At 42.7% G+C, this 25679-nt stretch overlaps 1 protein-coding gene and 1 pseudogene across 1 annotated transcript; both read left to right on the top strand.

The window, feature by feature from the left end:
• Positions 1–2197: 2197 nt before the first annotated feature.
• LOC138948287 (GATA zinc finger domain-containing protein 14-like) lies at positions 2198–14201 on the top strand. Its single transcript, XM_070319800.1, has 4 exons — positions 2198–2278; positions 3266–3441; positions 3706–3981; positions 12708–14201. The coding sequence occupies exons 1-4, from the start codon at positions 2198–2200 to the stop codon at positions 14182–14184; spliced, it is 2010 nt and encodes a 669-aa protein (XP_070175901.1). The 3' UTR covers positions 14185–14201.
• LOC138948286 (mucin-2-like) lies at positions 14200–17494 on the top strand (annotated as a pseudogene).
• Positions 17495–25679: the final 8185 nt, after the last annotated feature.

Below are 25679 nucleotides of genomic sequence, written 5' to 3'. Positions count from 1 at the left end.
ATATTAGTAATCGAATATTGAAGCTACGTTGACTCAAAGGTCACAGAAGATTTGCATCGTGCAGCACTGCACGAATTGGGTCAAAGGACACAAACGATTTGCGTCGTGCCGCGAAGGAAAGATAATCGCGATCTTGTTTCTCATTGCCTCTCTGTTTTTCATTAGACTTGTCATTCTGCTTGCTTCGCTTTGTCAGATGTCTTCATTTCTTGTTGCTATGTTCTTTGCTTTTTTATTATTATTTTTTTATTTGCGCTTAGTTTATCGATACAACGTCTTGTGCACGGGTCAAAATGTGTGTGTCAGGGGTCAATTGGTCTGACTTAAACTTGACGTTCGTGTTTCTCCAAACAGAGATACACGCACTCCATGACTTTGTGAGAAGATAAAACATATCGATAGGTTTCATTTGTTTGCGATAAAGTATAAATGTATGACCTTTGATGAGGTAGTTTTGTTTTTTGTTTACATTTGCCAGTTTGCCAGTTCGTATTTGGAACTTGGCGAAGCAGTGTCGTCTGTTTAGGTCTGGGGAAACGCCAATGAAAAGAGCCGAAGAATCCTCGAGCGTTTCTATTGGGTTTGCTTTTGATTATCCATGTAATAGGGCTTCCTGCAACTATGGTAACCGGGGATTTATTCCCCGGGGAACATGAGATTTATTTCCCAGGTACTTGTGAATGAAAACTCGTGAAAATGATGACAACAGACCTTATTCCCCCCTCTGCTTCTTTACCTCTGTAAACTTGTAGAGCTAGTTATTTTTCGATAATGACCCAGCAACCAAACAAATAACGAGCCAGCAACAGCCTGAATCCTCGATAGTGCAATGGGTTGAGAAGCTGTTCTGTTTCGGTACTACCATAGATGTGTATTGGGATATCTATGGTACTACTTTTGCGACTGAAAAATTCCGAACGCTCTATACGTACGAAGTACTATACATCTCTGGAGCAAACAATACAAACATACTGCATTTAAATTAACAACAACAGGCCTGAACACATGAATCTCCACATAAAATCCATGAGTTCGGTTGTTTTCTGAAATCTCCACATAAAATCCATGAGTTCGGTTGTTTTCTGAATCTAGATCTGCGGTGCACAAACGTTCATCACAAGCAAATTCCCAAGGCAAGTAACTCATACTTTGTCCAGCGACAAGAGTAGTTCCCCTTCACTCAGTTTCTTCGACAACACTGACTGCAATCCGACGGTCAGTTTTCAACAATATTTCATTCTATAAACAGATCACACGCAACCAAATGCACACATCTCATCAATTTAAACAACTTTAAGCGTTTTCATACACTATTTTCCCCAGAAAACTGAACTTCATACAGTAACTAACGTTGGAACACAGGTGCAAAATTTCGTCTGCTAGTCTCATTTGACGAAAGAACATTATCCTAAGCGATACTAAAACATAAACAGAACACACAATATCTGCCTTTACCGCCACAGCAGAATAACAGCATATCTGTGTACTTGATTTTAGTCCAAAACAGGGAAACTGACAAGAAGTGTTAACAGAATGGAATGATTTGCACGGAACTATACAACCGCGCATTAATCGATCGCCTGCGCAGGTTGACTGGTTGAGTGATTCGGATTCGATCAAACTTTCGCACAAAAACTCCTGTTTTCTTTGAATAACTGAAGAAAGGAGGAATAAAGAGGTTACACACCTCGTCTCAGGGATTATCAAAAATAATGGTCTCAGTTCGCGGTCATGAAAAAGCTCGCTAGCTCGCATTTTTCACGATCCGCCAACTTCGACCATTATTATTAATAATCACTGTGACTCGGCGTGTAACCTCTACCTATTGCTACGCTGAAAACACATTATAGCTGTTTATTATCATTCTAGTGCCCTGTATCGCTATGTGACCAATCAGGACTGATTCTAGGTGACCTGTTAAATGTTATAACGGTCAAGGCGGGACCCTTTTTGTTTATCGCATTCAAAATCACCACGACAAAATAAAAATTAATATAAGAAACATCAGGGTGAATTGTTCCACTGAATGTCCCTTTTTGACATTTTTCCCATGCAATTTACTGTGTAAAATGTGTTAAAAAGCAAATTCTGTCGGTTGGAGGGAAATAGAAGGGCAAGTAAGTTTAATACTGAATAAAGGGAAGCAACTCTTTTTGGTGCTGTCAGTAGCAGACTACACCTATGTGCTTTTGGCAACATGGCAAACAAACGACATGTCGAGTACTCAACTGAAGAACTGGAGGCAAAAAAGATGTTGCTGACACCAGCAGCTACAAAGGTAATTCACATTTGATTTGCTCATTTAGTGATATCAATCAATCAATCAATCAATCAATGACGCTTATATCGCGCATATTCCGTGGGTACAGTTCTAGGCGCTCTGCAGTGATGCCGTGTGAGATGAAATTTTATACGGCCAGTAGATTGCAGCCATTTTGGCGCATATTTACCTTTCACGGCCTATTATTCCAAGTGACACGGGTATAGGTAGACAATTATTAACTGTGCCTAAGCAATTTTGCCAGGAAAGACCCTTTTGTCAATCGTGGGATCTTTAACGTGTACACCCAATGTAGTGTACACGGGGGGAGGGTTCGGACACCGAAGAGAGTCTGCACACAAAGTTGACTCTGAAATAAATTTCCGCCGAACCTGGGATCGAACTCACGCTGACAGCGGCCAACTGAATACAAATCCAGCGCGCTACCAACTGAGCTATATCCCCGCCCAGTGATATCACTGATAAAGCTTAATAATGAATGTTATCAATAGCAGTAATGTTACCAATGCTGAGTGACGTGCAGTCAAGTAACAAACCTTCAAATAAATCCCCCATGAATGTAATTAACAAATTTTAAAATGAATAATAACAAGAGATTTATCAATAAAAAATTTAGTGTTTTTGGCTAGGGATTTGGAAACACAGGCTGGAAGTGAAAAATGATTCAAGAACAAAAACAAAGAGCCTAGAGAGCTATGATAAAGATGCCTTCTTGAGTTCCAGCTCTGCACAAATTTACATTAACAAATGTAATAAACCCACCCATGGTATGGATAACTAAACTTTCACAACAATTAATGAACACAGATCGCAAACATTAAACACAACACCATGCATATATATGCATAGCTCACTTAATGTGTGCAAGCAACCCCTGCGAATAAAAAAAATACCCTACACCACAAAAAGGCAATTGTTGTCTGTCAAGTAGTAAACAATACTTAAAAATGAAATTAAAGGCTATTTTTGTTCTTTCTGTTTTAGAGAGCCAACATAAACGCTGCAAAGAGTCTGCGAGATTTCCTCAGACAAAAACGACAAGCAGTCAACTTTGAGGATTTTACCCCTGAGCAACTCAACGAGGTTCTTGGGCATTTCTACATGAGCGTGCGCACAGAGAAAAACGAGTTGTACAGAGGAAAGTCACTGCAAGCACTGATGTACGGACTAAACAGATATCTTTCATATCCTCCCCACAACAAACCATTCAACATAATGACTGGCAGCCAGTTTCATTCCAGCAATGAACTATTCAAAGTTGCCATGCAGGAACTAAAAGCGGAAGGGAACGCAGACGTCAAACACACACCTGCCATCAATCAAGAAGATCTCAAAACCCTATACGCATCAAAATTCATGTCTCCCAACACCCCCACGGGCCTTTTGAACAAGGTTCAGTTTGATGTCCGGTTTTATTTTTTTAGACGGGGCCTGGAAAACTTTGAGAAAATGACGAAAGACACGTTCGGAGTGAAGATCGATCAAACAACAGGGAAACAATATGTAATCAAGCGGTTTGATGAACTCACCAAGAATCACAGAGCTGGAGATGAAGAACTTGTGACTGGAGTCATGCCAGAGACTGGGGACAGCAGCTGTCCAGTGTACAGCTACAACAAGTACCTGTCTCTGCTAAATCCGAAGTGTGAGCGTCTTTGGCAATTCCCTATCAACACGTTCCATGGAGATGACGAAACATGGTATGACAACAGACCCATGGGCGTCCATACTATGAAGAAGTTCATGGCAAAGCTGAGTGAGCTGTGTCAATTGTCGCAGATGCACACAAACCACAGCGTGCGAGCGACGGGTGCAACACTACTCGCAGACAAGAACTTCAGTCCAATTGACATTATCAGTGTCACCGGTCACAAAACTGTTAACTCCCTCCAACCGTAGCGGGGATATAGCTCAGTTGGTAGCGCGCTGGATTTGTGTTCAGTTGGCCGCTGTCAGCGTGAGTTCGATCCCAGGTTCGGCGGAAATTTATTTCAGAGTCAACTTTGTGTGCAGACTCTCTTCGGTGTCCGAACCCTCCCCCCCCGTGTACACTACATTGGGTGTGCACGTTAAAGATCCCACGATTGACAAAAGGGTCTTTCCTGGCAAAATTGCTTAGGCACAGTTAATAATTGTCTACCTATACCCGTGTCACTTGGAATAATAGGCCGTGAAAGGTAAATATGCGCCGAAATGGCTGCAATCTACTGGCCGTATAAAATTTCATCTCACACGGCATCACTGCAGAGCGCCTAGAACTGTACCCACGGAATATGCGCGATATAAGCGTCATTGATTGATTGATTGATTGAAAAAACATCCACCGCCAAAAAACTAGAGATGGCAGCTGCCATGTCGTCCCAGCTCACAGAGAATAGGCAGTTGGCACTGCTCCCAAGTCATACTTCGCGGGGAGAACCAGCCCGCGGAACTTCGACGGGAAGCAGAATCGAACGCGGTCGTCTCGTTGCATCGGCGACTGTCACAAGCCAGCAGACGATCCGACAGGACGTGGAACTCAGCAACGACGAAGTAGCAGCTCTTTTCGACCCGGAATACGAACCTGCCATGCCTCCAACGAGACCAAATCCGCCAATGTTCCATCACTGTGACCTCTCGCATGCAACGATCAACATTCAATTCCACTGACATTTAACCGCATTCAACTGCGCATGCGCAACACAAATGTGCAACATTTGAGATGGCTCTTCCGAGAACTGTACGTTCCAATTTCGGACTTTCGGTTTGTTAGCATTTTCGAGTCTGTTCTGTTTTGTTGTTGTTGATGTTGAGTGTTTTTATGATACTATGCACAGAAAAGAAGGGACACGTTGTGAATTAAACTTTTTGGGAAAGATTACTTGTTGAAAGCTGAAAGTGTGCTGGATGTTTGTTTTGTTTGCTCTGTTTACCTTGTAACCAACCAAGCCAAAATGGCGACACTTTACTTGCAGGGTCGCTTCGGGTATTATGTTTGTTACCAAGCACGGATAATAAAACCGTTATTTCTAATATGCTGACTGTTAGCAAATGATAACAAGACATGTCTCGAAAACGCTATCAAAATTCGCCTAAAGGCTCATTTTGATATCTTTTTTCTCGACATGCCTTGTTATCATTTGCTAACAGTCAGCATTATTAGAAATAACTCATATATTTATGTCATCCACGATTGCGTCAGAATTGTCCGTTTTCCGGTCAAAGCGCTTACAACTTTAGTGTTTGCTAAGAGCACAGAATAGACCCCTTTCGAGATTGCAAATCGCAGGTTAACACGCCATTGAATTTATAACAAAAAAAAATCATTACATTTCAGGTTCGAACACTACCAAACCCACCCAGACTGTACCTACAACAAACTTAACAACAAGCACTCCAACTCCAACCACTTCAACAACAACCACTCCAACAACAACCATTCCAACAACAACTAACCCAACAACAACTCCTACAACAACCACTCCAACAACAACCCCTCCAACTACAACCCATTCAGGGATTCTACAATGCAAAGATGGCGAAACTCCTAAAATCCTAACGGACTTCAGCCCTACAGCCGGGTATGGAACACGTGTTGGTTCAACTGAGAACAGCTTTGTCAACAGTGTCACTGGAAAAGCTTTGAGAGTGGACTACGTCCTCACGCCGAGGGAGCACTTTAGGCTGATCTCCTTGGTTATAAAGCTGCGACACGTTAGCCACATCCTCGTTTCGTTTATGCACAGCAAAACAATTGTGGACAAAAAGGTTGGTTCGACTTAATTTGTTCTTCTTAATTCCTGATTTGCAAAACAAAATAAATCTGTATGGACTTTCCAACGCATGTGATAATTGACGATTACTTTTACATGATCATTAATTATAATTCGTACTTTTAAGTCACTTGTTAAATGCGTGTGTTGTTGTTGTCGTTGTTCAATGTCATAGCTTTGTCCTTAAAACATGCAATAATTGGTTTCGAGGTGGGTATATATATATATATTCTTATTGTAATCTATTCGGCAGTTTAAACAATAAACTGAGACGGCCTGACTCTGTAAGTCTCCTGATGTAAACATACGGAGCAGGATGTTAAAGGCACACTCAGCTCACACTCAGCTTCCCGTAAACCATCAGTTTCTGGTCACAGACACTGTCAGGCTTTGACACACAGTACAAACACCCTTTCGTTTAAACACTCACCGCTTGAGAATATTCTAGGTGCCCTCCGTAAACAGCGAGCATTTTTCAAAGAATGTATTTTTGCGTGGCCAGACAGCTAGATTGTCTAGTACCACAATCGGACGCCTCGTTTTGGTGCTAGAACTAACTTTTAAAATCTTAATAATAAATTGACAGCTTCTTACACAAACATTCTTAAATCAGTGAAGATTTCTTTTTTCATCAAGACAAGATCAGTACAATTCGAAGTTTTGAAAGTTTGAAAAAAAGGCGCCCGGAAGCTGATCACGCAAGGTCGTGTTTTTCAAGCAGACGAATTTTCTGCATAGCGCTTGCTTGTTTGAAGTCAACCGCCGCCGATAAGTTCGTGTGACTCGCAGTCGTGTGTTGCATTTAGATTCAGAGGTACACAATAACGTGTTATTGCAGATACAGCGAGTCGCGTTAAAATCACAAACTGACGATTAAATTGTGAAAAAAAGTAAAGTGAATCACACGGGTTCACGGTGGCTCTGGGTAAAATAAATCACGAAATCTGGTGTGTGGTTTACGCAAGCTAAATAGCCATTCAAACGAAATGCTATTAACTGCTGTTGTAAGTGTGTTCCACAAGGTTAGAACTGCTTTTTTGTGCAAAGATTTAAATCGTTCCATTTGAGGCAGACTGGGCCTTTAATCTAATTAACAATAATGTCCCAGTAGTTTAGTTTGATTACTAGACGTATGAATGACACGATTTACTGATTAATTAATTTGATCTAAAATTGATAGATGGATCCGGGTAGATGGACGGTAGGATAGATAGATAGATGGATGGTAGATGAATATATCAATACATGGAAGGATTGGCGTAGTGTTGATTGCTTGTTTGATGGATGAACTGATTCATGACAGGTCTTCACATACACGAAAAGGAATACATTAAATCTCCAACTGACCAACTCGACCGTCTTTATGGACCGACTGACAGTTATTGCCTTGTCGAAAAAGGCACGCCGTCACATCAAAATCCGATTCCTTAAGATAACAGCCTGCGGTGAGTCAAATGCTTGTGCCTACTTACTACGACGATGACCAGGAGACATATAATGTAGACGACGATGACGATGACGACGACGATGGTGGTGCTGCGGTTGTGCTTGCAGCAGCTGCTGCTGCTTTATTGTTGATTAAATGATGATGATGATGATGATGATGATGATGATGATGATGATGATGATGATGGTGATGATGATGCCGGCGATGATGACGTCAATGACGGCGATGATGATAATGCTGCTGATGATGATGATAATAATAATGACAATGATGATAACAAGTCGCGTAAGGCGAAAATACAACATTTAGTCAAGTAGCTGTCGAACTCACAGAATGAAACTGAACGCAATGCCATTTTTCAGCAAGACCGTATACTCGTAGCATCGTCAGTCGACCGCTCATGGCAAAGGCAGTGAAATTGACAAGAAGAGCGGGGTAGTAGTTGCGCTAAGAAGGATAGCACGCTTTTCTGTACCTCTCTTTGTTTTAACTTTCTGAGCGTGTTTTTAATCCAAACATATCATATCTATATGTTTTTGGAATCAGGAACCGACAAGGAATAAGATGAAAGTGTTTTTAAATTGATTTCGACAATTTAATTTTGATAATAATTTTTATATATTTAATTTTCAGAGCTTGTTTTTAATCCAAATATAACATATTTATATGTTTTTGGAATCAGAAAATGATGGAGAATAAGATGAACGTAAATTTGGATCGTTTTATAATTTTTCTTTTTTTTTTTACAATTTTCAGATTTTTAATGACCAAAGTCATTAATTAATTTTTAAGCCACCAAGCTGAAATGCGGTACCGAAGTCCGGGCTTCGTCGAAGATTACTTGACCAAAATTTCAACCAATTTGGTTGAAAAATGAGGGCGTGACAGTGCCGCCTCAACTTTCACGAAAAGCCGGATATGACGTCATCAAAGACATTTATCAAAAAAATGAAAAAAACGTTCGGGGACTGCATACCCAGGAACTCTCATGTCAAATTTCATAAAGATCGGTCCAGTAGTTTAGTCTGAATCGCTCTACACACACACAGAGACAGACACACACACACACGCACACACGCACATACACCACGACCCTCGTCTCGATTCCCCCCTCTACGTTAAAACATTTAGTCAAAACTTGACTAAATGTAAAAACGACGACATCGACGACGACGACGATGATGATGATGATGTTGATGATGATGATGATGCCGGCGATGATGACGTCAATGACGACGATGATGATAATGCTGCTGATGATGATGATAATAATGACAATGATGATAAAGACGACGACATCGACGACGACGATGATGATGATGATGATGATGATGATGATGATGTTGATGATGATGATGATGATGATGATGATGATGATGATTCGACGAAATGGACCATTCTAGTAGTTGTTGTTGACAAAAACATGACTTTAACACAGAATATAATAGACCAAAAAGCAATGTACTCACGTTAAAATGACGAACACGGAACGAATAACGGCGACGTTTCGACCTAAGGGTCTTCTTCAGGCACAAAAACACAAAAGTACACACACAAAAAAGAAGAAGAAAGACGATAGAACAAATAAAGAGGAGAATAACTGACAAAACAACTACACTGCACAAACCAACAAATGACAAAGACAGAGAAGCAAGGGAAGCTACCCGAGGGGAATGAAAAGCGGCAGTTTTAGGGTCTGTAGACCAAACAAAATGTGTGTGGAGGGGGTGCGTGAAAGGGAACGAAAGAGGAGACTCACGTACCCGTGCGGACACACGTGAGTCTCCTCTTTCGTTCCCTTTCACGCACCCCCTCCACACACATTTTGTTTGGTCTACAGACCCTAAAACTGCCGCTTTTCATTCCCCTCGGGTAGCTTCCCTTGCTTCTCTGTCTTTGTCATTTGTTGGTTTGTGCAGTGTAGTTGTTTTGTCAGTTATTCCCCCCTCTGCTTCTTTACCTCTGTAAACTTGTAGGGGTAGTTATTTTTCGATAATGACCCAGCAACCAAACAAATAACGACCCAGCAACAGCCTGAATCCTCGATAGTGCAATGGGTTGAGAAGTTGTTCTGTTTCGGTACTACTTTTTGCGACTGAAAAGTTCCGAACGCTCTAATGTACGAAGTATACATCTCTGGAGCAAACAATACAAACATACCGCATTTAAATTAACAACTACAGGCCTGAACACATGAATCTCCATATAAAATCCATGAGTTCGGTTGTTTTCTGAATCTAGATCTGCCGTGCTCAAACCGTTCATCACAAGCAATTTCCCAAGGCAAGTAACTCATACTTTGCCTAGCGACAAGAGTAGTTCCCCTTCTTTTCACTCAGTTTCTTCGACAACAGACTGCAATCCGACGGTCAGTTTTCAACAATATTTCATTTAATAAACAGATCACACGCAACCAAATGCACACATCTCATCAATTTAAACAACATAAAGGGGTTTCATACACTATTTTCCCCAGAAAACTGAACTTCATACAGTTTTTAACGTTGGAACACGGGTGCAAAAGTTCGTCTGCTAGTCCCATTTGACGAAAAAACATTATCCTAAGCGATACCAAAACATATACAGAACACACAATATCTGCCTTTGCCGCCACAGCAGAATAACAGCATATCTGTGTACTTGATTTTAGTCCAAAATAGGAAAACTGACAAGAAGTGTTAACAGAATGGAATGATTTGCACGGAACTATACAACCGCGCATTAATCGATCGCCTGCGCAGGTTGACTGGTTGAGAGAATAGGATTCGATCAAACTTTCGCAAAAAACTCCTCTTTTCTTTGAATAACTGAAGAAAGGAGGAATAAAGAGGTTACACACCTCGTCTCAGTGATTATAAAAAATAATGGTCTCAGTTCGCGGTCATGAAAAAGCTCGCATTTTTCATGATCCGCTAACTTCGACCATTATTTTTAATAATCACTGAGACTCGGCATGTAACCTCTACTTATTCTCCTCTTTATTTGTTCTATCGTCTTTCTTCTTCTTTTTTGTGTGTGTACTTTTGTGTTTTTGTGCCTGAAGAAGACCCTTAGGCCAAAAAAAAAAATTTGTCTGTTTCTGGTCACCCGACCGACCCTAAATTTCGGCGCCGACCCTAAACTTTTTTTTTCCAAACTCAAAAAATTTTTATTTTTTTTTGGTGGTAAAGGACAGGGTGAGAAAATGAACAACAAAAACGTGTGAAAACGAAAGTCCGCTGACGATTTGTAAATGTGTTGAGTGTCTTGTCTCAATGTATAGTAAATCCAGTCTCTTTGCGCGATTTTTAAAGTTAGTTTTATTGGTCTACATTTGGGGTAAAAAAAAAAAATAAAAAAAAAATAAAAAAAAAATCCCGACCTACCGACCCTATTTTTTTTAGCCATGTTACCAGAAACAGACAATTTTTTTTTTTTGGCCTTAGGTCGAAACGTCGCCGTTATTCGTTCCGTGTTCGTCATTTTAACGTGAGTACATTGCTTTTTGGTCTCTTTTTTGTTCCCTCTCACGTGCAGTCGCCATTGTTTAATACAGAATATAATGTCAGAATAGCAATATAAACGCTATTGTGTTTTCAGCGAAGCAATAGGGTCCGAAATTTAGACTCGAACAAGTATAATGCGACTCGTCTTCGACTCGTCGGCATTATACTTGTCTCGTCTAAATATCAGACCTTATTCCCCCCTCTGCTTCTTTACCTCTGTAAACTTGTAGAGCTAGTTATTTTTCGATAATGACCCAGCAACCAAACAAATAACGAGCCAGCAACAGCCTGAATCCTCGATAGTGCAATGGGTTGAGAAGCTGTTCTGTTTCGGTACTACTTTTGGGACTGAAAAGTTCCGAACGCTCGATAGGTACGAAGTATACATCTCTGGAGCAAACAACACAAACATACCGCATTTAAATTAACAACTACAGGCCTGAACACATGAATCTCCACATAAAATCCATGAGTTCGGTTGTTTTCTGAATCTAGATCTGCGGTGCACAAACGTTCATCACAAGCAAATTCCTAAGGCAAGTAACTCATACTTTGTCCAGCGACAAGAGTAGTTCCCCTTCTTTTCACTCAGTTTCTTCGACAACACTGACTGCAATCCGACGGTCAGTTTTCAACAATATTTCATTTTATAAACAGATCACACGCAACCAAATGCACACATCTCATCAATTTAAACAACATAAAGCGGTTTCATACACTATTTTCCCCAGAAAACTGAACTTCATACAGTAACTAACGTTGGAACACAGGTGCAAAAGTTCGTCTGCTAGTCCCATTTGACGAAAGAACATGAAAGCTCGCATTTTTCATGATCCGCCAACTTCGACCATTATTTTTAATAATCACTGAGACTCGGCATGTAACCTCTACCTATTGCTACGCTGAAAACACATTATAGCTGTTATTTACGTCATCCACGATTGCGTCAGAATTGTCCGTTTTCCGGTCAAAGCGCTTACAATTTTAGTGTTTGCTACGAGCACAGAATAGATCCCTAGGGCCAGTGTCATAAGCCCAAAACACAGTCGACCAACTGAAGTTGTCCGAGAGAACCACAGTAATCCGACGTTATCGGGTTTCACGAACAAAATTTCAGTCGGCCGACTGCGGGTCGTCTCACCGGAAGTCGGCCAAACACGGGGATGCTCTCCCCCAAACACTGTGTTCGGCTTACTGCGGTAAACCGAAAATAAATGTAATTATCCGCACAGTCAATGGCAGAATGCTCACACTTTTTTGGATTGTGAGCCAAACCTTGTGATTGTTCTTCGAAATCTATCTATCATGACGCAGTAATCGAGGAGACAAGTCAGGGTTATGTCTTGAAGACGTCACATTATGGTGTAAGAGGGTTAAACGTCACGCGAAGGAATTAGTGAAAGTCTCAGTCATTGTTATTTTGAGCGGGCAGAGACTATTTATTTCTTCGAAATCGGCCATTTTCACGTGCGAATGAGCAAACGGAAGTGGTAATGTTGCTAAATTTAGCCCTCGACTTGGCCATTCGGATTACTGTACAGTCGGTCGACTGCGGTTGTCCGCGGGTAACGGTGATTCGCTCATGAAACTCGCTTTTCGGTGCCCCGGCGATCAACCACAGTCGATCGACTGTCAATCGGTTCGCTGCTATCTTATGAAACTGGCCCCTGGACTTTCGAGATTACAAATCGCAGGTTAACACGCCATTGAATTTATAAGAAAAAAATATCATTACATTTCAGGTTCAAACACTACCAAACCCACCCAGACTGTACCTACAACAAACTTAACAACAACCACTCCAACTCCAACCACTTCAACAACAACCACTCCAACAACAACCACTCCAACAACAACCACTCCAACAACAACCACTCCAACAACAACAACTCTTACAACAACCCCTCCAACAACAACCCTTCCAACCCCTCCAACAACAACCCTTCCAACAACAACCCTTCCAACCCCTCCAACAACAACCCATCCAACAACACCCCTTGCAACAACAACCCTTCCAACACCTCCAACAACAACCCTTCCAACCCTTCCAACAACAACCCTTCCAACAACAACGCTACCAACCCCTCCAACAACAACCCTTCCAACAACAACCCTTCCAACAACAACCCTTCCAACAACAACCCTTCCAACCCCACCAACAACAACCCTTCCAACAACAACCCCTCCAACTACAATAGCCCTTCCAACAACAACCCCTCCAACAACAACAGCCCCTCCAACAACAACCCCTCCAACTACAATAGCCCTTCCAACAACAACCCCTCCAACTACAACAGCCCCTCCAACAACAACAGCTCCTCCAACAACAACCCCTCCAACAACAACAGCCCCTCCAACAACAGCCCCTCCAACTACAACAACCCCTCCAACAACAACCCCTCCAACTACAACAACCCCTCCAACAACAACCCTTTCAACCCCTCCAACAACAACCCTTCCAACAACAACCCTTCCAACTTCTCCAACAACAACCCTTCCAACAACAACCCTTCCAACCCCTCCAACAACACCCCTTGCAACAACAACCCTTCCAACAACAACCCTTCCAACAACAATGCTACCAACCCCTCCAACAACAAGCCCTCCAACAACCCTTTCAATCCCTCCAACAACAACCCTTTCAACAACAACCCCTCCAACAACAACCCCTCCAACAACAACCCCTCCAACAACAACCCTTCCAACAACAACCCTTCCAACAACAACGCTACCAACCCCTCCAACAACAAGCCCTCCAACAACCCTTTCAATCTCTCCAACAACAACCCTTTCAACAACAACCCCTCCAACAACAACCCCTCCAACTACAACAACCCCTCCAACAGCAACCCTTCCAACAACAACCCTTCCAAACACAACGCTACCAACCGATCCAACAACAAGCCCTCCAACAACCCTTTCAATCCCTCCAACAACAACCCTTTCAACAACAACCCTTCCAACAACAAACCCTCCAACTACCACAACCCCTCCAACAACAACCCTTCCAACAACAACCCTTCCAACAACAACGCTACCAACCCCTCCAACAACCCTTTCAATCTCTCCAACAACAACCCTTTCAACAACAACCCCTCGAACAACAACCCTTCCAACTACAACAACCCCTCCAACAACAACCCTTCCAACAACAACCCCTCCAACTACAACAACCCCTCCAACAACAACCCTTCCAACAACAACCCCTCCATCATCTAACAACAACCCATCTAACAACAACCCATCCAACAACAACCCTTCCAACTCCTCCAACAACAACCCCTCCAACAACAACCCCTTCAACAACAACCCTTCCTAGCCCTCCAACTCATCCTACAACAACCCCTCCAACAAGAACCCCTCCAACAACAACAACCCTTCCAACTCCTCCAACAACAACTCTTCCAACCCCTCCAACAACAACCCCTTCAACAACAACCCTTCCAACCCCAACCTTCCAACCCCTCCAACAACAACCCTTCCAACCCCTCCAACCCCTCCTACAACAACCCTTGCAACCCCTCCAACAACAACCCCTCCAACAACAACCCCTCGAACAACAACCCTTCCAACCCCCCCAACAACATCCCTTTCAACAACAACCCTTCCAACTCCTCCAACCCCTCCAACCCCTCCAACAACAACCCTTCCAACCCCTCCAACAACAACCCTTCCAACCCCTCCAACCCCCCCAACAACAACCCTTCCAACCCCTCCAACATCAACCTTTCCAACCCTCCAACAACAACCCTTCCAACCCCTCCAACAACAACCCTTCCAACAGCAACGCTACCAACCCCTCCAACAACAGGCCTTCCAACAACCCTTTCAACCCCTCCAACAACAACCCTTCCAACAACAACCCTTCCAACTCCTCCAACAACAACCCTTCCAACAACAACCCTTCCAACCCCTCCATCAACAACCCTTCCAACAACAACCCTTCCAACTTCTCCAACAACAACCCTTCCAACCCCTCCGACAACAACCCTTCCAACAACAACCCTTCCAACCCCTCCAACAACAACCCTTCCAACCCCTCCAACAACAACCCTTCCAACAACAACCCTTCCAACTCCTACAACCCCTCCAACAACAACCCTTCCAACAACAACGCTACTAACCCCTCCAACAACAACCCCTCCAACAACAACCCTATCAACCCCTCCAACAACAACTCTTCCAACAACAACCCTTCGAACTCCTTCAACAACAACCCTTCCAACCCCTCCAACAACAACTCTTCCAACAACAACCCTTCGAACTCCTTCAACAACAACCCTTCCAACCCCTCCAACAACAACTCTTCCAACAACAACCCTTCGAACTCCTTCAACAACAACCCTTCCAACCCCTCCAACAACAACCCTTCCAACCCCTCCAACAACAACCCTTGCAACTACAACAGCCCCTCCAACAACAACCCCTCCAACTACAACAGCCCCTCCAACTACAACCCTTCCAACTCCTCCAACCCCTCCAACAACAACCCTTCCAACCCCTCCCACAACAACCCCTCCAACTACAACAGCCCCTCCAACTACAACAACCCCTCCAACAACAACCCCTCCAACTACAACAACCCCTCCAACTACAACAGCCCCTCCAACAACAACCCCTCCAACTACAACAACCCCTCCAACTACAACAGCCCCTCCAACTACAACAGCCCCTCCAACTACAACAACCCCTCCAACTACAACAGCAACCACTCCAACAACAACCCTTCCAACAACAACCCTTCCAACCCCTCTAACAACAACCCTTCCAACAACAACCCTTCCAACCCCTCGAACAACAACCCTTCCAACAACAACCCTTCCAACAACAACCCTTCCAACCCCTCTAACAACAACCCTTCCAACAACAACCCTTCCAACCCCTCGAACAACAACCCTTCCAACAACAACCCTTCCAACCCCTCGAACAACAACCCTTCCAACAACAACCCTTCCAACCCCACCAACAACAACCCTTCCAACAACAACCCTTCCAACCCCACCAACAACAACCCTTCCAACAACAACCCTTCCAACTCCTCCAACAACAACCCCTCCAACAACAACCCTTCCAACCCCTCCAACAACAACCCTTCCGACCCCTCCAACAACAACCCTACCAACCACTCCAACCCCTCCAACAACAACCCCTGCAACAACAACCCTTTCAACCCCTCCAACAACAACCCTTCCAACTACAACCCCTCCAACAACAACCCTTCCAACAACAACAAAAAACAACAGCAGCAAAATACAATTTAACATCAACATTTACAACAACAACAACTACACAAACAACAGTAGCAACAGCCATAGTAACAGTCACCATAATAGCTTCAGCATAAGCAGAAGCTACATCAACCACCTTTACAACAACAACACCAACACCAACACCAACAACAACAACAAGAATCACACCAACAAGAATGACTACTCAAAAAACAGCCACTCAAACCACAACAACTACTCCAACAACAACTACTCCAACAACAACAACAACAACAACAGCAACAACAACAACAACTCATATTACATTTTAACATTAACATTTACACCACCACCAACAACAACAACAACAACCACTCCAACATTAACAACCACTTCAACAACAAATACTCCAACAACCACTCCAACAACAACTTCTCTAACAGCAACAACAACTACACCAACAAAAATTACTCCAACAACAATCCTTCCAACAACAACAACTCCAACAACAACTACACCAACAATAACTACTCCAACATCAACTACTCCAACAACAATAACCCTAACAACAACTACACCAACAACAACCACTTCAACAAAAACTACTCCAACAACAACCACTTCAACAAAAACTACTCCAACAACAACTACTCTAACACTAACAACAACAGCAACAACGACAACTACACCAACAACAACTACTCCAACTACAACCACTCCAACAACACACCAACAACGACTACTCCAACAACAACCATTTCAACAACAACTACACCAACGACAACTAAACAAACAACAACCACTTTAATAACAACTACACCAATAACAACTACTCCAACAACAACTACACCAACAGTAACTACACCAACTACAATTACCCCAAGAACAACTACACCAACAACAATTACACCAACAACAACCATTCCAACAACAACTACTCCAACAACAAGTACACCAACAACAACCGCTCCAACAACGACTACACCAACAACAACTACTCCAACAACAACTGCACCAACAACAACTACACCGACAACAACCACTCCAACAACAACCACTCCAACAACAACTACACCAACAAGAACCACTCCAAGAACAACTACACCAACAACAACCACTCCAACAACAACTACTCCAACAACAACACCAACTACACTAACTATGGAAGGGCGCACGTGATGACTTGTCCACCCGGGCTCCAATGGTCGGAAGTGGTCAAGTCTTGCGACTTACCCAGTCCCTGAGTTGTTGCAACCATGTACACTCTTTACACGCCTGGTTTAGCTTAAATTAATCCATCAAATAAACTGCAATATATCGTATATTGTTACAGTCTGTCAAAACAATACAGTGTGTGTGTGTGTGTGTGTGTGTGTGTGTGTGTGTGTGTGTGTGTGTGTATGTGTGTGTCTGTGTGTCTGTGTGTGCGTGTGTGTGTGTGTGTGTGTGCTTGTGCTTGTGCTTGCGTGTGTGTGAGTGTTTGTGCGGGTGCGTGTGCGTGCGTGTGTGTGTGTGTGTGTTCAGTGCTGGTAACGCTGTACGCGTTCCCCTTGGAAACAAGGGAGACCACCCTAAAAAAGAGTGATCCATCCCATAATATCAGACCGATGTCCGGTCCAACATCCGTATGCGTGCGCATACGCCGCCATTTGCATCATTCGAACGAAGCCCAACTAACCCAATACGTTGGTGTGTGTACATATCAGAGAAAAGATGAAAACACATTTTTGATTATGCCGATACTTTTACCAGGACTTTTTTGGTTTGATGGCAGAGAGGTGATCTTTGTTTTAATCGAAACGGCATTGAGTTTATCGTTTGTCGAGCGCATTGATAAGGACCCGTAGCCTATGCGTATGGGGGAAATTCGCGACATCTCCCGAAGTTTTGAGTGACATCGGAAGTACTTGCCTCACATTCGTATGCATGGGCCGGAAGAAAGGCTTACTTCGAAGCAAAGCGAGGAAGTAACTGAGGGTAGTTTGCGACTACTTTCAAAGTTTTGAGCGACATCAGAAGTACATTCTCACTTTCGCATGCATGGGACGGAAAAAGAGCTTACTTTGGAAGCAAACGAGGAAGTAAGTGAGGGTAATTGTACTACAGCAAGACCCAGGAGTAAACACGCTACTTCCAAAGTTTCTCAGTGCAAAATGGCAGGGCTTTTCTTCGGTTTTTCATTTCAAATCGAGCTAACGCAAATAAAAGTTCCAAAGAGAGAAACTAGAAGGACAAGTCGTATCTCGTGCGTGCATTTCGTGCACATTTCCCTGAATACAAACCTGAGTTGCCAACTTTGACTTTTTTTAGTTCTGGGTCACTGGCCATCACTCTTTCATCCCCGCTTATACGAGGGGGTGTTTCTATGTAAATGGGCGTCGTTGTGTGCATGTGTGAGTGTGTGTGTTTGTGTGAGAATGTGTATGTGTGTGTGTGTGTGTGGAGGTGTGTGCGTGCGTGTGTAGTTGTGCGTCCGTTCATTCATTCGTTTGTTTGCAGCGTGCACGCGCGCACATGTGTGTGTGTGGGGGAAGGGTGCGAGTGTGTGTGTGCGCGCGTGTGCTTGTATGTGTTTGTATGTACCGTAAAGTACCTTGTAAGCGCCCAGTATCAAGTAAGCGCCCACCCCCCACTTTTAGTCCAAAACCGTGCATGGGGTATAGTACCTTGTAAGCGCCCACCCCCCACTTTACACCATTGAAATCAGGGGAAATAAAAATTCGGCACTTGATCTGCTAGTTTTGTGAATGATTTCCCTTTCTTGCAAACCCTATCACGTGTGTCTGCACGCCTTGGATCTAAACGCCTGCAAGGCAATGATTACAAGATGCCGCGGATCAAATCATACACCGTTGCATTTAAGCTGTCAGCTCTTGACTATTTGGATAATAACGCCAATGGAAATTTGTCGCAAACAGCAAGTGAGTTTGGGGTAGATAGAAACAAGTCGCGTAAGGCAAAATTACAACATTATTTTAGTCAAGCTGTCGAACTAACAGAATGAAACTGAACTCACTGCATTTTTACAGCAAGAGCGTATACTCGTAGCATCGTCAGTCCACCGCTCGATGCAAAGGCAGTGAAATTGACAAGAAGAGCGGGGTAGTAGTTGCGCCTGAGAAGGATAGCACGCTTTTCTTTATCTCTATTCTTTTTAACTTTCTGAGCGTGTTTTTAATCCAAACATATCACATCTATATGTTTTTGGAATCAGGAACCCACAAGGAATAAGATGACATTTTTTTAAAATCGATTTCGGAAATTTTATTTTAATAATAATTTTTATATTTTTAATTTTCAGAGCTTGTTTTTAATCCGAATATAACATATTTATATGTTTTTGGAAATCAGAAAATGATGAAGAATAAGATAAACGTAAATTTGGATCGTTTTAAAAACAAATGATTTTTTTTACAATTTTCTGATTTTCAATGACCAAAGTCATAAATTAAAATTTAAGCCACCAAGCTGAAATGCAATACCGAAGTTCGGCCTTTGTCGAAGATTGCTTGGCCAAAATTCCAATCAATTTGATTGAAAAATGAGGGTGAGACAGTGCCGCCTCAACTTTTACAAAAAGCCGGATATGACGTCATCAAAGGTATTTATCGAAAAAAAAAACCGTCCGGGGATATCATTCCCAGGAACTTTCATGTCAAATTTCATAAAGATCGGTCCAGTAGTTTGGTCTGAATCGCTCTACACACACACACGCGCACAGACAGACAGACAGACCACGACCCTCGTCGCGATTCCCCCTCTACGTTAAAACATGTAGTCAAAACTTGACTAAATGTAACAAGTCGCGTAAGGCGAAAATACAATATTTAGTCAAGTAACTGTCGAACTCACAGAATGAAACTGAACGCACGGCAATGCCATTTTTCAGCAAGACCGTATACTCGTAGCATCGTCAGTCCACCGCTCATGGCAAAGGCAGTGAAATTGACAAGAAGAGCGGGGTAGTAGTTGCGCTAAGAAGGATAGCACGCTTTTCTGTACCTCTCTTTGTTTTAACTTTCTGAGCGTGTTTTTAATCCCAACATATCATATCTATATGTTTTTGGAATCAGGAACCGACAAGGAATAAGATGAAAGTGTTTTTAAATTGATTTGGACAATTTTATTTTGATAATAATTTTTATATATTTAGTTTTCAGAGCTTGTTTTTAATCCGAATATAACATATTTATATGTTTTTGGAATCAGCAAATGATATAGAATAAGATAAACGTAAATTTGGATCGTTTTATAAATTTTTATTTTTTTTTACAATTTTCAGATTTTTAATGACCAAAGTCATTAATTAATTTTTAAGCCACCAAGCTGAAATGCAATACCGAAGTCCGGGCTTCGTCGAAGATTACTTGACCAAAATTTCAACTAATTTGGTTGAAAAATGAGGGCGTGACAGTGCCGCCTCAACTTTCAGGAAAAGCCGGATATGACGTCATCAAAGACATTTATCAAAAAAATGAAAAAAACGTTCGGGGATTTCATACCCAGGAACTCTCATGTCAAATTTCATAAAGATCGGTCCAGTAGTTTAGTCTGAATCGCTCTACACACACACACAGACAGACAGACAGACACGCACATACACCACGACCCTCGTTTCGATTCCCCCTCGATGTTAAAATATTTAGTCAAAACTTGACTAAATATAACAAAAAAACAATACGACAAAAACAAACAACTGTACCGTGGGAACTTCCTTGTCGGAACAGCAGGCCAGCTATCGGTACAAGTGCGCTGGTCAAAGACTATCCAATTCCGTGAGAAAATTCTCAGCATCACTTTACCGAAATTAGCACCACACCCTCTTGACCCTGTGACTGCTGTAGTGAATGCGTTCCGGTTCGATACACAAGCTCAGCCCGACTCGCAAGCTATTGCGCTCAAAGGATCAACTTTCAACGCCAGGGTGAAAGCCTTGGCCGGGCCGCGAATTTGCGATTCCTAAACGCCCCACTGAACGACTGACGTCACGGCCGCTTCGGCCTTTTCCGGAGGAACACCGCGTGCCACTTCGATCGCGTTGCACTTGCAGTCATTCAGCGATGCCACCTTGATTATCAGTTAATAAAGTTATTATTCAGGCAATATGAAAGAAATTAGTTTTTTTCTTTTGTTACACTTACACATAGTTTTATGAAGATCAATTTCAGACTCGACAAAAGAATGGTTGTATCATGAGCGACTGTCACAAGCGAGAGGTGCGGTTCGGTCAGTAGGTCAGTTACTGTCGAACTGTTCGGTGCGAAGCACGGTTTTATTTCTTGTAACAATATTGATTTCTTCAAGTTGTACTAATGTTTACGCTTTGCGCTGCGGTTTAATATGTGTGCTTGTTATTGGCTAAGTACGGTGAGCCCGCGCCGTTTAGTTTGCAGACCGTGCACATGTGAGCTTTGTGTAATCGCGTTTTCATCATAACATACCACCGTGCTAAACCGCTTTGGGGGAAATGTTTAAAAAAATGTTAAAAAAAATAAAAAATAAAAATAAACGGAATGCATCATGGTTGAAAAGATTGAAGGGTGGAGTTAAGGACACAAAATAGATGACAAAAATAAAGCAAACAAGAAAAAAAACTGTAACCAGGAAGGGAGTCGAACCCGAGTCAGCTGACCTTCAAGCTGGAGCACAAACCACTAGGCTACGACAGCAACTGACAGACAGGGCTACAAAAGTAAAGGCATTTCAGGGTTACTCCGTCGTATACAAGATACAAGATACAAGATATTTATTCACCAATTTTGCAAAAGGATTTCATCTTGGCACGGCACGGTAAAAATAAAATAAAAACCAACAGCCACCGTCGAACCATGTCGCCATACAACGGCGCCATTTTTTTTTCTTGTCCGTATGTGGCGTTTCTCGCGCATGAATGTTCTGTTACCAACTCTACGGCTAAGAAAGGTTGCATTTGAAGTTAAATGTCCACTAAAATATCAAAGGGAACACCATTTCTGAACAACACAACCGTTTGCGCTCGCCTCTCGCAGTGGTTCAGGTGAAACCAAATCGGCCTGCCTGATACAGCAGATATTTGAACACTTTCACGTCACACTGAAACACGTGATATGTTTTCAATTGTTCGTTCACTTATATTGCTTTCAGATTTAACACACCAAGATGAATGAAACAGTGGCACGGTTTTCGTTGCGAAAATGTGCAATGGCAGTGCTACGCGACCGAAGTGTGTATTATGTACACGCGGTGTTCCTCCGGAAAAGACCGAAGCGACATGTGACGTCAGTCGTTCAGTGGGGCGTTTAGGAATCGTCAGTATCGTCCACAACGTTAACCAACCACTCAAAATGACGTACTTTGCCGTAACCTGACCCTGGGGTCCGGAGCCAAATCGCCGACCGGATTTTTGAGTGGGCGTGGTTTGCAGCGAGAGTTATCTTTTCCTAGCTTGCCCCATGCATAGATGCTACACCAAGTCCGTATTTCACCACGCAGTGGCCGTTGTCGCAGCCACGTGCACACGGCCTGACCGGGAATGGGAATGGATATCTTGGCGATACTGTCGCCAATGAGCTGGCGCCTTTCTTTCTTGTTGATAGTGACAGTCACTTCTTCTGACAGCCAGTTGGCTTTCCACTTGTTTTTCACACTTAGGTCGTCGATCGCAAGAGCTTCCACAGCCGAGAAAACAATACGGAATCCAGACGCCATGATGCTACCTTTTTCACCTTCGGCGTTTGGAGATCGGCAGCCAATCAAAACAACCCACAAACCGCCATCGGTGAATAATTAAGCCCCGGCGATAATCGTCGGAGATCGACAGCCAATTAAACGCGACCCATGATACTGCTATGGGTTCACGCGAGTGCTGGGGTGCGAATGCACTGACTTCAGACGCAGACAGCTTCAGCTGAACGGTTCATACCACCACCTATGGGTTCACGCGAGTGCTGGGGTGCGAATGCACTGACTTCAGACGCAGACAGCTTCAGCTGAACGGTTCATACCACCACCCCCCTCCCCCCTTTTTTCTCAACGAATTTGCATCGATCTCAAGAATGGTCTGTGAGCTAAGGAAAATATCGGAATTCCGATAAAAATCGGACCAGTCCCATGTCATGTTATGAAATTAATTAGGTACATTTATCTACTGAAACGTGTAAAAGGTTCACATAAGGCATCAACAATATAAACATGTTCAGGCTAAGTGAGAACGAAATGTGCCATGTATAAGGAATGAGATTTGTTTGTTTGTTTGTTTGCTTAAGGCCCAGCCGACCACGAAGGGCCATATCAGGGCGGTGCTGCTTTGACATTTAACGTGCGCCACACACAAGACAGAAGTCGCAGCACAGGCTTCATGTCTCACCCAGTCACATTATTCTGACACCGGACCAACCAGTCCTAGCACTAACTCCATAATGCCAGACGCCAGGCGGAGCAGCCACTAGATTGCCAATTTTAAAGTCTTATGACCCGGCCGGGGTTCGAACCCACGACCTCCCGATCACGGGGCGGACGCCTTACCACTAGGCCAACCGTGCCGGTAAGGAATGAGAAATATCTGTCTTTAAAAGTCTTGGCATTGACAGAATGTTTGAGACCGCTTGGAAGTGAATTCCAAAGATTAGTCCCCGAAAAGAGTAGGCTGGACTTAAAAAGATCTATACGAGGCCGAGGAGCATACATTTTTGTCGGGTCTCTAAAATTGTGAGAAGGGAATTGAGAAGAAAGAGGTGCAGGCGCTCTTCCAATTATGTGTTTATGCATCAAAACGCCTTTATTGTACATGGGTCTTGATTTAGGAGGAAGGATGTTTAAAAGTTTATAGTCTTCGTTGGAAACCGAGACTTGTAATAAAATAACTTTGATTGCTCTTTTATGTATACTAAACAAAGGTTTCAGAGTTTTTGCACTCGCACAATCCCATAGTGTTGACGCATAATCAATGATCGATTGAATGTGAGCGCGCGTTAAGAAAAGTTGCCTGCCATGCCTGTTCAAGAAGTGTTTTATTCTGGACAACAAGTAAAGCCACTTGGAGAGTATTTTACAAACTCCTGTGACGTGATCAGTCCACGATAAATCGTTATCAAGAATAACACCAAGAACTTTGTGTTTATTAACTTCTTCAACAATGTGATTATCAATCGTTAAAGGTCCAGACCATGCTGTTTTAGCGTCAAAAACGCTTCGAATCGTGTTCCTGCGCGACCGAACACTTCCCGATGTTTGCAGTTAGTTAGAAAACCACTTTCTTACCGTCTTCAACAATGTTTGGTTTACTTCGGAATCTTGTAAGGCCGTAATCCGACGAATTTTGTGACCGAAGCGACGGATTTCTTCTCCAAAACGACCCGCCATTGTGCCGCGTGATCTTCGCGAGACTGGCTTATGAATAAATTATCCGTGACGTCACACAGTGTGAAGATGCCGTTTACCAACATGGCAACAAGCGTGACTGCAGACGAAATTGAACCGTACATGTTCGAACTACCAGTTTCTCTCCTCGAATCAAGCATGAAAGATGAGGAGCGGAGGCCACTTCCAGCAGTAGTGAAAAGACAGTGACGATGAAAATTGCGACTCTGTTTGTCTCAGCGATCAAAGGTAAACACGCCCGCTCTCTGTGCTGAACTTATCGTCTGCTTTCGAGTCTGTGCTATTTTTTCACTCTCGCCTTGTCAACGCACTCGCGAATAAGTGGGATATTGTTTAAGTGTTCATGATTGCATTCACGAGTAAAAGAACAACAGCTCATCGCAGTTTTAACTGTTCTTGATTATTTCAGAGACTGGTGTCAGAGTGGCCACTGTACCTGTTGTATTGTGTGGGAGGGGCAGATTTGAGAGAGAGAGGAAGCTAGCCTGAGGTACATTGTAGAATGAAAACTTGCAGGGGAGCAAGAATGCATCACCAGCCACGAAGGTGTACATACAACTTTTTTTGAGGTGCCTATATTTGTTTGATTTTTAAATGTATGTATTTGTTGTTGTTTTTAAAGGCTATCAAGAAAACTGTTGTCATTTAAATTTGACACTCAGTCAAATATAGTTTCACACACACACAAGATTAACTCACTTGCATGCCCACAGAAGAAGTTTGCTCTTCACATTGTTCTGTTGTTGTTGTTTTTATAATGTAATCATTGTAACATCAACACTCAGTAATAACCAATATTACAACACAATCACTTTTTCATCAGAACTCACTCACATACTACATGTATTAAACCCTGGTTTGTGGACACTTGCATTTGTACTTTGCATGGGAAAGCAGCCTGAATTTCAGGTGAACTTTAATAAAAGAAGATTTATATGTATGTTGCTCTAGATGCATGTTTTAATAAATAATAATGACATTCAGGAAAGTAAAAGGACTGTTGAAGTTTGCTGTTGTAAAATGTCTGATGATTAGGGTTTTGTTGCACATTTAGTGAATTGACTGTACCAATTGCTGTTATTATTTACACCCAATCAGTGCATCCACATGATATTATGTAGCTTAAATTAAAGAAAATGTTTTGATGTG

This window comes from Littorina saxatilis, linkage group LG15 (assembly GCF_037325665.1).
Source record: "Littorina saxatilis isolate snail1 linkage group LG15, US_GU_Lsax_2.0, whole genome shotgun sequence".
In the NCBI taxonomy this organism is placed as follows: Eukaryota; Metazoa; Mollusca; class Gastropoda; order Littorinimorpha; family Littorinidae; genus Littorina; species Littorina saxatilis.
Note: the sequence above shows the minus strand (reverse complement) of the source record. Positions and strands in the feature narration are given on the sequence as shown.

Coding starts and splice junctions, on each gene's coding strand:
- LOC138948287 (XM_070319800.1), top strand. CDS start 2,198: ATGGCAAACAAACGACATGTCGAGTACTCAACTGAAGAACTGGAGGCA. Junction 2,279..3,265: donor TGACACCAGCAGCTACAAAG/GTAATTCACATT, acceptor TTTCTGTTTTAG/AGAGCCAACATAAACGCTGC. Junction 3,982..12,707: donor CATGGAGATGACGAAACATG/GTATGACAACAG, acceptor ATTACATTTCAG/GTTCAAACACTACCAAACCC.